At 48.1% G+C, this 14130-nt stretch overlaps 1 protein-coding gene across 1 annotated transcript in view; it reads right to left on the bottom strand.

Annotated features, from left to right (window-relative positions):
* The window catches only part of PAPPA2 (pappalysin 2), an 85398-nt gene that overhangs the window by 26693 nt on the left and 44575 nt on the right, over window positions 1-14130 (bottom strand). Inside the window, exons 12-14 of the mRNA XM_050977775.1 lie at window positions 10788-10923; window positions 10376-10601; window positions 1305-1476 (exon numbers count right to left, since the gene is read on the bottom strand). Coding sequence (XP_050833732.1) covers window positions 1305-1476; window positions 10376-10601; window positions 10788-10923 — 534 coding nt within the window. The remainder of the gene's footprint in view (window positions 1-1304; window positions 1477-10375; window positions 10602-10787; window positions 10924-14130) is intronic.

Here is a 14130-nt window from a genome sequence, read left to right as displayed (position 1 = left end):
TGAAGGACATCACTAAATCTGAGTCTGGCTCTCCCACGTGTGCAGCAGGATCAAGGTGTAGCTGAACTAGCTGGAGAGGATGCTCAGGAGAAGAGCTGTGTGCATTTTCCTAAATAGGGTTACAAGCCATAATACCACTGGAGGGCTCAGGGCAAGGCCCTTGCAAGCTGCCCTGTGCTGTGACAGCCTCTTGGTAAAACTCTGTTCAGAAGTTTCCCATCTCACTGCCAAACACAGGAAAGCTGTCACCCCAGGCAGATTCATTTTGTGCGGTTTCATTTCGGAGAATGGGAACATTTTGTTTTCCCTGGACAGGCCTTGGCCCACAGACCCAGTGGCCATGTAATTAACAACCTCCCAGTGATGAGCAGTGCACTCCAGCTGCCCTACTCCATTTCCCGTTGTCCACCTCTCCTTTGGCCAACACTGCAGCACGGGGAACCTGCAGTGCTGCCAGGTGTCACCAGCAGATCTCCAAGGAGAGGAAATGTCACCCTCCTGACACAGCCCAACTCACATCTGTCTGTCTGCCCCAAGCAAGTTCATGTTCTTGCTCAGTCTGGCATGCAGACCAGCTCAGCCCCAGAAAATCCTGTTCCCCCCTCCAGAAACAGCCCAAGGACAGGACACTGTGTGCCTACACCCCTGCCAAGGTGACTGCCTGGACCAAGGTAGTTCAGTTCCCAAGGGCACATCATCCCAGGTCTCCTCAGTCAATAGCTAAGAGCTGTGCTGGCTCCTGGCTTTTATGAGGTAACCCCCAACCCTCTGGAAAGTGGGACAAACTCTTTCACGGTGACCTCTGTGCCATTATTGCAACACAACACAAAGGAAGAAAAGCTCTCCATGCTCTCAGCTGCCTCTAAATATAGTTGCTCTGCAATGACTTCATTTTTTCCTGAGCCACTAACTTCAGATGTAAGAGAGAAAACATCCCAGGGATGTTTAACCCTCCAAGCAATGTCCATCTGGAGAGCAGAAATATTGACCTCTCCCTCTGCTGGAGTCCATCACCTTGACTTGGGACATGTCCTGCAGCACCTTTCAGCCTGACAGAGCTGTGCTCTGCAGACAACACTGGACTGGGAGAACTAGGACTGCAGCAAGGGAAAGAGAAGGAAAGAAACCCCAGAGCAGAAACACAGGGGTCCAGAACTGGAGTTTCATTGAGTTGTGTTAGGAAAGCAGCAAAAAGGTTGGGGCTGGAAGAATAAAGTGTTCTGTGCTCTCTCCAACCACTTCAGGGTGGTGAAATCTTTTTTACCTAGGTCTTGGTCCCACGGGCCATCCTGAAGCTTACTCACCTGCGTGGAGCCCAGCCTCTTCCCACCACTGGAGTGGAGGACAAAGCCCTTTTCACAGGAGACAACACACGTCATGTGCCCTGGGCCATCCGAGCTGCAGTTGAGGGTGGCAGCGTGAGCAAGCAGTGGCTGTGTGCAGGTTCCTGATCCCTCACAGGCACCGTGGGCACAGCTGTGGAGGAGAACAGAGAAGGGATCAACCAGTGGGTCCCAGGACTACTTCAGCAAGGAAAGGCTCTCTCCAGGTGGCATTTGTGTGGAGTGAATGCTCAGCAGGTCACAGATGCCTAGAGAAGCTCACCTATCCCTCACAGCTTCTTCCAGGCTTGAAGTCCCCTGACAATGATGCCAGGAGAGTACTTTATTCCCAGCTCTGTCTTAGCTGGACTTCATCCCAACTCCAGCCCACACCTTCCCACCAACCACCACCATGTTCTTCCAAGCTGATGAAAGGAGGCACAGCTCAACAATATTCCAAAATTTGCACTGCCTGCACACAGGCATAGAGTGTGCACACAGCCTGGCACCAAAGGGGGGCTCATTGCAGGTACACCAAGAGAACAAAAGGAGGGAGGTGACAAGAAGAGGGGAGGCAGAAGGAATAACTTTGTATACCTTTAGAATCAGGCATGTCAAACTCTGTATAGGACACTGGAGAATCCACAGATGATTCTCCAACTGCAAGGAAAGCTAAGAGGAAACCTCTGCAAATATTAGGGAATCATGCATGAGATGTTCTTCAGATCCTGTGCAGCCCCCCTTCACATCCATACAGCTACACCACAGCCTGTGGTGGAAGGAAGAAGCCGGATATACAACTGGCTCCCCAACTCCACTCCTGTCACCTTCCCCCTCTACTCTGATAGTCTTCAGCACCTCTGCTCTTCCCACAGGCCAACACAGCACCCCAAGCCTGAGCATGCTGATACCAGGCTCTTGGGGAATCAACACCATCTCAACACACCTGTCCAGCTCTACAGCCTCAGCTGTGGCCACCAAGGTGAGATGTAGCTCAAGGGAGGAAAAGCCTTCCCCTCAGCACTGCTACAAGTTACAAGAGGTGCCAGGAAAGTTGGAAATGCATCATCCATTCCTTGGTTTGCAATGCATCACCCATGCTGCCTCCTCACTTCAGCAGCTTCCCACTGAGGAGCAGTCATTAGATACTGATCATTTAAGCATCACAGTTCCACTATGAGAACCAGAGTGGGTCAAAGGGCTATGGTCTCCATCAGTGAAATGCAGCCCATTGATTAATTACCTGGGATGGAATTAGGAAAAGACACAGGGCAGTACAACAGCTCCCACACCCTGGTTATCCATCAATCTGGCTTTATCTGTTACCAAGTGATATAGGTGCAGCACCTGATCTCAGCCAGGGACAGAGGTGCTGCAGCTCCAGGCAATAACTGGAGAGAGAAGAGAGGGAGCTGTACCTGAGTGCCTCGCTCTCCTCTGCTCCCTGCTTGGCACAGGGCTGCTGCTGTTTTCAGGCACTGCCTTTCTCCCAGCGAGGCAGAGGCCTCTGCCTCCAGCCTTTACTCAACATTTCCAGCCAAGGATGCACAGAGCTAGAAATACCACAAAAGACATGCACACAAAAAACAAAAAAACAACAAACCCCAGAAAAACCCAGATCGGTGCCGACGCAGACGTTAAGGGAACGCAATGTGCTGTTGACTCTGGACAAGTCCACCGAGCCAAAGGCATGGTGGAAACCTGCAGGCCACAGCCCTGAAAGAGCCGGTGGGCACAGGAGGGGACCACAAAGGAGAACAAGAAGAAAGGGGCTGTTTTTTCAATGCAGACCTGTTTATGAAGTGAGAAATGGTTTCAGGGCAGCTGCTGCAAATTCTTTCACTAGCTTATATTTCCATTTGCTTCCTTTTTAAAGAATTTGTTTTATGAGTGCAGCATTTGTCAGGTCATTAGCTTCTGAGGGCATCTGTTACCAATTGTAGCCCTCTCCCCTCCCCTCCCACAGTCACCTTCTCTGGGCAGTTGCTCTGCTCCCTGCCTGTGCCCCTGGCTCATACTTGCTCCCGTCCCCAGTGATGGAGCCACTGTCCTAAACTTCCCTGTGTGTTTGCCTTTGGACACACATGTCCTCTTTCCAGCCTTGCTTCTCCACTCCATCTCCTTCCTCACCAGTCATGGGTACAACATGGAGATGCACCTCTCCACTAGACCAGGTTGCCCCAAGCCCCCTCCAAATTGGCCTGGAACACTTCAAGGAATGGGGCAGCCACAGCTTCTGTGGGCAGGCAGTGCCAGGGCCTCCCCACCCTCCCAGCTGATGGTCAGGGCGTTGAGTTTTGGAGCATGTGCCCATCACAGCACTGGTCTGAGAGTGTGCCCTGGCACCTTCCAGATGCATCCAGGCCAAGTGCTTGGCTGCAGCAGCCCTGCTGGTGCAGATGGAAAGACAGCACATTGTCTGGGGCGGCCTTGGCAGTTGGGACAATGCTGTTATTAAATAAAAATTAAATGAAGCGCTAATCCTTTCGAGCGCTACCGGGGACGTTTTGGTTTTCCACCAGTTCAGAAATGCAACCAGCAGTGTGGTACAAAGTAGATCAAGATATCAGCAAGTTTCTTAAGGATTATAAATACAGAATGTTACATAGGGTAGTTATGTATAAGAGATTGATAACTACGGGTCATAAAACAAAATATTTTTATGTATATCACATATACATATATACATTTATATATACTCATATTTTTATGTATATCACATATACATATATACATTTATATACACTCATGCACATATTCCGTGTGTGCATATGTAGATATATTCTCGAAATAACAGAAAAGTTTGGGTTAGAATAATTACCTTTCTCTTTGCCCTCAAAGATGACTAACTTAGCATTGTTTTCTCTGTGTTTAACAACACACCTAAACCTACAAATACCTACTAGATTTTATTTTGGAAATGATCTGAGCCCGACCAGCTCAAGTTCTGAGAAGCTGTGCTCATCCTACACCTTGCTTTGAAGTCTGGTGCTGCTATCCCAGACCTGAAAAGGAGTTCACATCACTGAAAGCTGTCTGATTTTCTCAAATATGTCAATAACCTTAAAAAATATATACCAACCCTACCAACAAACCTTGCCTTGATTGCTTCCTTTATCAGCATCATCACTGCTATCCCTGCTGTGCTTGGGGCCAGGACACTTTTGAGCCTGATGGTGAACAAGTGCAGGTCAAAAGAGAAAACAGCCCTGTGACCTGGCCCCATCATGATCCACATGCTATGCCAGGGCTGGGGTAAAGTGATGGAATAAATCACAGCTCCCAGGCCCTGGAACACCCTGACAAAGGCTGGACAAGGAAATGGTGCAGTTAGCCCAGTTCTGATCTCAGCATGAAGGAGCTCTTTCTGCTTTTGATGATAAATGAAATTCCTGTATCACAGCTGCAAACTCCTGACTTCTGCCCATTTCTGATTCAGGCCATATAAGATGTGGGACAAGCCAATATTTTTTTACTTCTTTTCTGCCCGAGACATCAAAAAAAAATTTCCACTTCTATCCCAGCATCTTTTGAAGCTCAAACTAATGATTTGTCAACAACATTTTTACAAAATACCAAGGTTTTTCTCCTAACTTATTTCATGTCAGCAAAAGCCTGCACGATGCTCTGGGCTCACCAAGTCCCATAACTTATACATCAAAGGAAGTTTCAGGTCTGGAAATCTGTGAAATTCTGTCGAGTGATGGCCCTAAATGCTCCAGAACAGTAAGAGCTTTTTTCTGAAATGGGAACAATTCTATAAACTAGAGCAGAACTTTTCCTTTGGGATCTTTCTAGAACAAGAGCATGCAGCCACTACCACCAATAGAGCATGTTAAGCCAGTGGTGGCAAAGCTAGAATGGTAACACTACTTTGTTGGGACAAATCCCAAATTCCGAAAAGCTGCAATTTCATGTTTTACTTAATGCAACATAGAAAATACTGGTGGATTTACCCACATCAAACTAAGCCAAGTGAAAAGCAGTGCAGCTGTCTATAAATCATCTATACATTGCTGTAGTGTCTACTCAGGCTTTCAACTCCAAGACTGCTGCTGAAACATCCCTTATCATCAAGCTTCAGCTCTTAACAGCAAAGTTCTTCTCATGGTGCGAATTTTTGGGAGAGGGGGTTATAGGAGATGTTGACAGAAAAGTAAAGGCTTTGGCCAAATCTCCTGAAGTTAAAAGTCATCACTGCACATACTCTGGTGGAGTCTGGATTGTAGCACTCAACATCAGTGAGATAAAAAGGTGTTTACCCCAATGCGGTCTAGCAGAAGAGAATAGCTAGGAAATGAGAAAAGGTGTTTTGGAAATACTTGGGAATGTCTCCCTTCAGGCAAGGTGAAAGGTCTCACTTTTCCAGTAAATCTGATGGCAACCATCCTTGTGGCAGCAGGCTGCGTGTACAGACCCAACGGTGGTGATGCTTCTTGATTAAGATCTGCACTGAGGTTGCCATCTCAAGAAAAGGTGTTTGCTTCTGTACGTGACTCCAAAAGAAACTTGGCAAAAAGTAACATCCCTGTGAGTCATCTGCTGTCATCTGCCTCAGAGACAGAGAAAAGGCACCAGGAAGACATCAAATGACCTGCTGGCCCCTCCACAGCCATAGTGGAAAAGGGAAAAAAAAAGAAGCAAGAGCACATAATGTATTTCCAGACAGTTCCTCTCCACGTTTTTTTGTTGTTGTTCACTACACCAAAATAGTTGCACAGAAAATGAGGTTGAATGGGATGTCAGGTTTGGTGTAGTCACCTTCCCAACCTCAGCCAGGACAGACCGTACCCAAAGAACATCTTTATCCATATCCCATCTCCACAGGACCACACTCCACCTCATTTTCTCATCCTGTCCAGAGGAATTAATTTCTGAGCCACATCCATCACCGTGAAAGACATAAAAATAGCAGAGGGATTTCAAAAGGGAGCTGGAAGCAGAAGCCATAGCTGAGCTGCAAGACTTACGCTGTAAGATTTAAGGAGGAAAAAATATTTATCATGACAGAGAGGTGATAGTGAGGGGATCTGACATCTCTGTACAGACAGATAGACACAGAAAAGTTGTCTGCCTGCTGGCAGGAGGCATTCAGACCTTTCTGACAAGGATGGAGCAAAAGCAACAACTTTCATCTTGAAATCAGAGGCACCTTCTCAGCAGAGAGGGTTACTGGATATGAGAATAGCTCAGCAGGGGTGATGGTGTACTCATCACCACCTACAGCTTGTGAAAGGAGATAAGAGAACCTTCTGAAGGATGCATTTAATCCAGCCCTGTGAAAAATCCCTGTGCCTGTGTATGACATCAGGAAGGGCAGGGCAGAATGGGGAGACTGGCTGCAGCAGAAACCCAAGGGCTCTGCTGGCAAACCTGGGGTCTCCCAGGGGCTGCTCCCTTCCTCACTGGACATGGGAACTCACACAACTCATCTGTGCTGTGACTCACATTCCCTCCACGTGTCTGTGAGGTGACACCAAGCACCCTGCTTGAAAGCTGTTCAGTCACTGTGTTTGACTCAAGGTCAAATTGGTGAGACACCTGTGCTGGGAGATATTTTTTCCCTGGTTATTCTCAGGGAAAGGCAGAAGACATCTTGAGCATTCCCAAAAAAGCCCATATATAGAGCACTAATCTAATGAAGCTTATTAGAGTGCAGAGAGCAAATGGGACAGGGCAGTCCATGAAATGATGTCTGGCCCTCCAGACCTGAGACACCTTCCAGCTGGACATTAATTTAAATTCAAGTTTAAATTAACATTAATAACATATTCTACAGAACAGTCTTGGCCACCATTGCCCATCAGCCAGTCAGGGACCCACAAAAGATGTGCCAGAGGTCAACAGGCTTTGATGCTGGAGGAGAAGCACCTCTAGAGGTCTCAAAGGCAGAGGTGAGCCCATTCCTCAGGAAAAGAGGTCATCAGGACCCTGGAAACACAGAATTATTTAGGTTGGAGAAGCCCTAAATAAGTTCAGCCATTAATCCAGCCATGCCAAGGCCACCACTACCCCGTGTCCCCACGTGCCATGTTTATGTTGTGTTTTAAATCCCTCCAGAGACAGGGACTCCATCCATGGGGCACCCTAAGCCAGAGGCAAAAGAATCAGGATTTTACAGTCCTTTCCAACCCAAACTATTCTACATTTCAGTGAAATAAGACACCAGCATGTCTACCACGGTGCCCATAAATCTTCATGCCATCACACATGCAGCCCATAAACTGACCCTGCATAAATTTGGTGCCTGGAAGAAAGAAAACAAACCAAACAAAACCTGTTTGGGAAACAGTCTTCTTCACTGAATAAAGTTTTTCAATTGAAAATGTGTAAACAACTCCCTCCTCCATCTAATTTTCTCTCTCTCACCTCGATTTTTCATACTAAAGGAATCCAAACCTGATTCCCCTTGGTGCCTTACACCCACTTTTTCACTTTTGGGGAAGCAGAGGAGAGCTTGCACACAGGGAACACAAACACAAAGCAGATCGCCTTTTGTAGCACCTTTCCTGTGAACCCACCCAGGCATTTCCCAGCATATGTGAACGTAAAATAAAACACTGAAAATAAAAGCAAGCTAAAAATACACATAACAGAGGAAATGAAAAATGTTCCCCTGGTTCAGTGTATAGCCTGCACCAAAGTTAAACAGGAGGGACTGTGGCTCAGTTTAAAAATGCAAAGAAAAGGATGAAAGACAGAAGCTTTGGGTCTCCTGGGTGGAAATGTGTTAAAAGTCTGATTTCGGCTTGACCTCATAAGGCTGTGATTGGGAGCAGAATGCACAGACAAACCCTGATCTGCTGGCAGAGACAGCAGAGAGGGGTTCCTGGTGATGGCAGTGAGGACACTGCACTGCTTTGGTCTGCAAGTGCTCTGCCAACCTTCAAGCACCTCGAGTGGGTCCAAAAGGTGACACTTTCTTCAAAACAAGTAGGTACTTTTCTAGAGGCAAACACCTGTTGCACCCTGACCTGGAGAAAGCTGCATTCCATCAGCATAAACACGATCTCTGTGTTTCCCCCAGCCCGCAAAGCACTGCAAGATCCTTCAAGATGAAAGATGCTAGAGAAATACCAACCTGTCATATATTTATTATTTTGGCAATGAGGATTTCTAGGCTGAAGGCAGGAAATCTCATTTCTTTGTTGCTTTTGTCAGTGTCCTTTCTCAGGTTATTTTAGGAAAGCCCTCACACGCACGCACTGTGTACACGGGGCTGGCTGCGTGCAAACGGTCAGCTCAGCTCTCTGCTGGAGGAACATGGATGCTCTCCGTGTTCTCTGGTCTTTCACAGTCCAAGGTCTCTCAGCCTATGAAGATTTCCTATTCCTGGATTTTTATAAGGGATTTCCCCCCCTTGCCCACCACCAGAATCCACCTACCTTCTATGAAATCAATCGTTAACCTTTAAAAATACTGCAATGCATTACTTTTGAAGATAGAACAGATTTTAAAAATACAATAAAGGGGGCATACTTGAATGTTTCCTGACTTATCAGAGGAAGATCCTTTATTATTTGTGAGGCTACTCAAGGCTGTACATGCCTAACCCCCCACTCTGAATATTCAAGACTTTAATTCTGAAGATCAATACTCTTATTTTTCTACTCTGAAAACCCTGGGAATCTGATTTACTTTGAGTATTTGCTAAGGGCACACAGATAACCTGCAATTCAGCATGTTGCTGTGAAGTCAAGGCCATGGGGAGCCTAGGGGAGGGCAACAAGAGAAGAGGAGGCAGGAGGATCCTGCTGTGCCCCTGGAAAAGGGACACAGCTTGGTGTGCCTTGGCAATACTGGAACTGGCTTGTGCTTCAGCTATAATGTGACTTTGATGAGGAAAACATCTATTTTCCTCTCTATTTGCCCCTATATGGGGATCTCCTCATCCCCAGTCAATGCTCAGCTGTGTCCAGTGATTCTTTTCTTCCTTGCAGTCACTTCTCAGGGGAAGGGGGAAGCTCTCAAGCAACAAGAATGCAAGATTATTTTAAGGGATGAGAAAATGTAATTGAAAAACCACATCAGTTGGCCAAGGTCTTAGAAGCATGTGGGTACATTGCTGTAACAGCTACCAGGAGGAAACACGCTGCATTTCAGGTGAACACTGATCTTTTAATGTAAGGTTGAGAATAATATTTATACACTGACTCACTATGATTTATGTTTCTGTATAAGTCAAACACGCACTTAAAAAAAAAAAAAAGTAAAAAGCAACTTCAGGATATTCATGGCTTCCAGAATTCTACATAAATCAACTGTACCACAATCCCAACAGGCTTTAAGACAAACACACAGTCTCATTTGTTATCAGGGATGTTCACCCATCCAGGCCATCAACAGAAGGAACATGACTAGAACAGCAATGAGATGACCCTAGACAAAGCCCTTCTGTGCTGAAGAACCCCAAAGCTCCAGCAAAGCTCAACTCAAAAATCAGTATTCCCAGGGGTGTGGTTTGAGTAACTGGCTGAACTGGAGCCCTGGATCAGCACATGTGTGTAGCTTCAGGGAGCCTGGGATCTGAAAGCACAGCCAGACTTGGCAGATTTCAAGTGCTGAGGCCTCTGTTGGCATTATCACCACGTTCAGCAGGGCAGTGTGAGACTCTGTGAGGGGCCTGGATGGACTGGGAGTGAGAACAGAGAGGATGAGGAGAGCTCCATCCCCACCTTCAGCAGCACGGGGAAGACTGGAATGGATGGAGGTGGAGCTTGTAAACAAAGTGCTGAAGAAGCTTCAGCTTTAGCAAAAACTCTCAGTGATAACTTCTCAGCCATTCTTAAACTTCTCTTGATTTTCCCACCAGGAATCAGTCCTTTAGCACAGTTTTCTACAGATGCAGAGGCCATGCACAAAATCTGGTTTCTGCCTTCCCATTCCCTCCAGCAAGATAAGCAAATCAAGACTCAACACAGCAGATCTTCCAAAAGTACCTCAAAAGCTATCTGAGGACAGTCACAAAGCAATGAGAAGATAAAAACTCCAGAATTAAAATTCCCAGAGGAGAGCAGCAACCCTGGGACGTGCCCTGAGGAGACCATCCCTACCTGTAGCACTGGTGGGCACATCCCTGCTGGTGCTGCAGGAGGCAGGTGCTGAGGGGCTCAGAGGAGCCAAGGTGCTGAGCCAAGGTGCGCAAGGCCACGGCTGCAATGCCCACTCGTGGAGAGGAGAAGTTGAGAAGCACTGAAGCAACCTGGGGGAGTGGCTCCTCCAGGCTGTGGGTCACGTTGATGACGAGGGGGTTGTGCTGACACGACAGCTCGTGCATCCCTGTGAGACAAGGCAAAGAAAGAAGTGACTTGTCCAGCTCCAGGGATTGGCTTTTGGTTTACATCTGCTCCCCCCACATGCCAACAGACCAGCTTGGAAGGCTGATCCTGCAAGGAGGGGCAGGGGACAGCAGTGAGAGGTCACAGCTCTGGGTGTCCCCATGGTGTCACAGCCAGAGGTTCTCACCCAAAGAGCGGTTCTGTCCGTCTGTGTCAGTCAACTGCACAGCAACCACCGGCTTGGGCTGCTGCCCTGGGACTGTGCCAGAGGAGGCCAGGAACAGCAGGAGAGAGGTGGGCACTGCAGGTCTCTCAAAGCAAACCTAGGAAAGAGGGCAGGAGACACTCTGAGAGCAGGCACACCAAATACAGCTCCTCAGAGCCCATACAGGCAAGAGAGAGGAAGAGGGAGCAGTAGGACAGCAGGAGCAGGGATAAGGGGTCAGAGACCTTGCAGGGCTGCAAATGGCTGCAAAGGTGGGGAGGAGGAAGGGAGCCAAAACAGTCCTTTCCCTCTGAATTTCCCTTTTTCCTTTTACTAGCCTTCTCCTCACATATTCAGTCCTGCCTTGACCTAAATTTATAGCATCTTCAGCATCCACATTTGCTACTCTTTAAATTGAGCAAGACCTGGATAACCTTCCCTGCTCCCCCTTCACCAGGCTCAGTAGGAGCTCTGCCTACACAGAGCTGGCCAGGCAAATGAGACACCCAGGGAAAACAGCTACCAGCCTTGCCACCAAAATATTTCCAATTAAAAAGCCCTCAAAAAAGACAAAAACCAAAACAAGCCGAAAGAATGCCCCCAGTAGCCACTGCAACAGCAAACTATCCACCAGCCAACATGTGGAAAGATCTGTGGGAAGAAGCTCTGCCTGCTAGGAGAGCCAACAACTTGCTACTTGTCTACAACCCTGAAGGCAGCTGGAAGTAGCTGGGAAACACATGGCATCAATCATGGCAGAGCAGATGTTCTTTGGAAGAGGACAGAAATGTTTTTCTCCCCCACCCCAGTACCCCCCCTTTCCCCAGTGCTGAGATGTGTTTCGATCAAGATCCTCCCGATACAGTGTTTTTGTGGAATGCTGGTGTGGAGGAAGCTCAGAAATTCAAGGCAAAGGTGTATTTGGAAAGAAGACAAGTCCTGGCTGGCCAGGCACAGCCCAAGGAGCAGACTGTGGGAATGGAGGGGACAACCACACCATCTGTGATGGCAGCCTAGCCTCAGGGTGGTTCGTGCCACGTCAGGCATTGTTCACACACGGGAACAGGAGGAAACCTTGGGCTTCAGCCCGGGGCTCCCACCCTGCAGGGAGGTGTTCATCAGCAAAAGCCCCATGGGTGAGGCCCCACTGGTGTCTCCTTGTTCCCTTAGCCAGGGCTTGCTGGCTTACAGGGCTGCCTGGCTGCAAGGAGTGGACCAGAGGGCTCCAATGTTTTTATTTGGCATAACCCCACTGTCTCCCCTGGTGAGATAAGGAAGGGAAGAAGGAAAAGAAACAGGAAAGCAAGAAGGGAGGAAAAGAAAGAGAGAAGAGCCATCAGTGCTCACAGACAAGGAGCCCCCCAGGACAGAGCTGTGAAGTCCCAAGGACCTGGAGGATTTGAACCCAACCTCCAAGTGCGGTTCCTCAGGGGAGGAGAGGCAGTAGGAGAAGTCAGCTGAGGCTTTCCCTGGACTCCACATCGTGAGGTGAAGAGTTCAGTCTTTCCCTTCCTACGCTGCATCAGCATGAGGGTGAAAGGTGCTGGCCCCAAGTTAGGCCAATAGCAGCTGCCTTGATTAACATCCCAATCCTTTCCAATATGTATTATGTGCTTGGCTACAGCAGGCTATCTTAATTTTTCTCCCTCCCTCTCCCCCCTTCTTATTTAATTTCCTGCATTACACATCCTGACTTGCTTACAAGTGATTTTGATGTCTTTCCTCATCAGGTGTATTAAAAACTGAGAACAAAGCATGGCTGGAGATCTGCAAATTGTAACAATTCTCATGTGCAGACAGAGCCAAGGGGCATGGCAGATGCTGTGTGCAGTGGCACAGACACACATACCTCTTGCTTTAATTACAGCATGACAGTGAGCACAGTAAAACACTGGCACTGGCTTTCCAGAGCAGCTGTGGATCCCTGGAAACACTCAAGATCTGATGGGGATCTCAGCCACCTGGTCTAGTGGATGGTGTCTCTGCTCATGGCGGTGGGGTTTGAAGTAGAGGGCATTTAATCTCCTTTCCAACCCTAACCATTCCATGACCCTTTGACCCAGCCTTTTCTCTTGTTCCTTGGTGCCACCTCTTCAGAAACACTGCAGGAAGTGATTCCTACCCTCAGATGAGTTTTGTGGTGCAGCTCTAACCTGGGAGACACAGGTGCAACAGCTTTAAAATGGCCCTGGGAGATGGTGGACACCAAACACCCCGTGCACATGGGTACACATGAGCAGTAACAGCACCACTCCTGTCTGGGCAGGCAGCTGTGCTAGGCAAATTGTCAACAAAAAGCCATCTTTCCTAACCCAATATGTTACCAATCAGGCCAACTCTTTAAAAAGAAAAAAAAGGGCATATTTATTACTAGTCCATAAATAATTTTATGGGCGGAAAATAATAGCACTCCTAGAGAGAGCACAGAGAAACAGTAATGAAAGTCTTTAGTATAAACATCCATAGAGGAAGAGGACTGACCACAAGCTCCAATAAAAATGAACATGTTTTAACCCCTGCTGAGAAGTGGAAAGCAAGCTTTCATCTAGGTAAGGCCAAGGGGGAGGATTACTGCTTTCTCCTCAGCAAAGGAGGAAAGGAGGCACGTTTGTCATGGCCAGAGACTGAAGCCACAAACTGGGTTGTGAGCACAGAGACAAGGAAGAGAGGGAAAATTAGAAGGCTGAAGGAAGTTGTTTTGGAGAGACAGAGGACCTCAGAGCAGTACCCATGTTTGTTGACTGAGGTTTGATGATTCAGAGTTGTCTGAGCATCTGGGGGAAGAGGCCTTCTCTGGAGAACCTCGACCAAAACAGGGCGAGCTGCCCCTCAGAGAGAGCAGCCTGCCAGAGCCTGGCTTTCCAGCAACACCAGGCAGCAGCCACAAAACCTCTAAACTGTGCCTGTGGTCAGAAACCCAATGCTGTAAAAATCCCAGTGGTCTAACCCTCAGCCCTCCTCTGTCCCTCTCCTCTACCTGCTGGGACAGAGGGGTTGGACCCTCCCAGGGGCAGCCCCCGAGCCCCTTTTGGGCTGCAGGACCAACATCCTGGGGCACAGAAGTGCCACCTCTGGTCTGGAATCTTCAGAAGGACCTGTGTGCCACAGCTGGTTGCTGTGGGCTTGGGGTGCTCAGCAGCACTCTGGGTGTTCAGGACCCCTCAGGATGGCAGAGGATATCCAGCTGACCTCTGCTGCTGGAACTAAGGCAAGTAGGACTTTAAAGACAGCCTGTGCCTGCCCTTTGGGGGTCTTAAAGCACAGCTTGACTGCAGGGAATAGTCAGGAGCAAGTTGATTCTCAGCCTCGAGGCATTTCTGTGGTA

This window comes from Serinus canaria, chromosome 8 (genome assembly GCF_022539315.1).
Source record: "Serinus canaria isolate serCan28SL12 chromosome 8, serCan2020, whole genome shotgun sequence".
Lineage (NCBI taxonomy): Eukaryota > Metazoa > Chordata > Aves > Passeriformes > Fringillidae > Serinus > Serinus canaria.
This window is presented reverse-complemented; position numbering and strand designations above follow the sequence as displayed.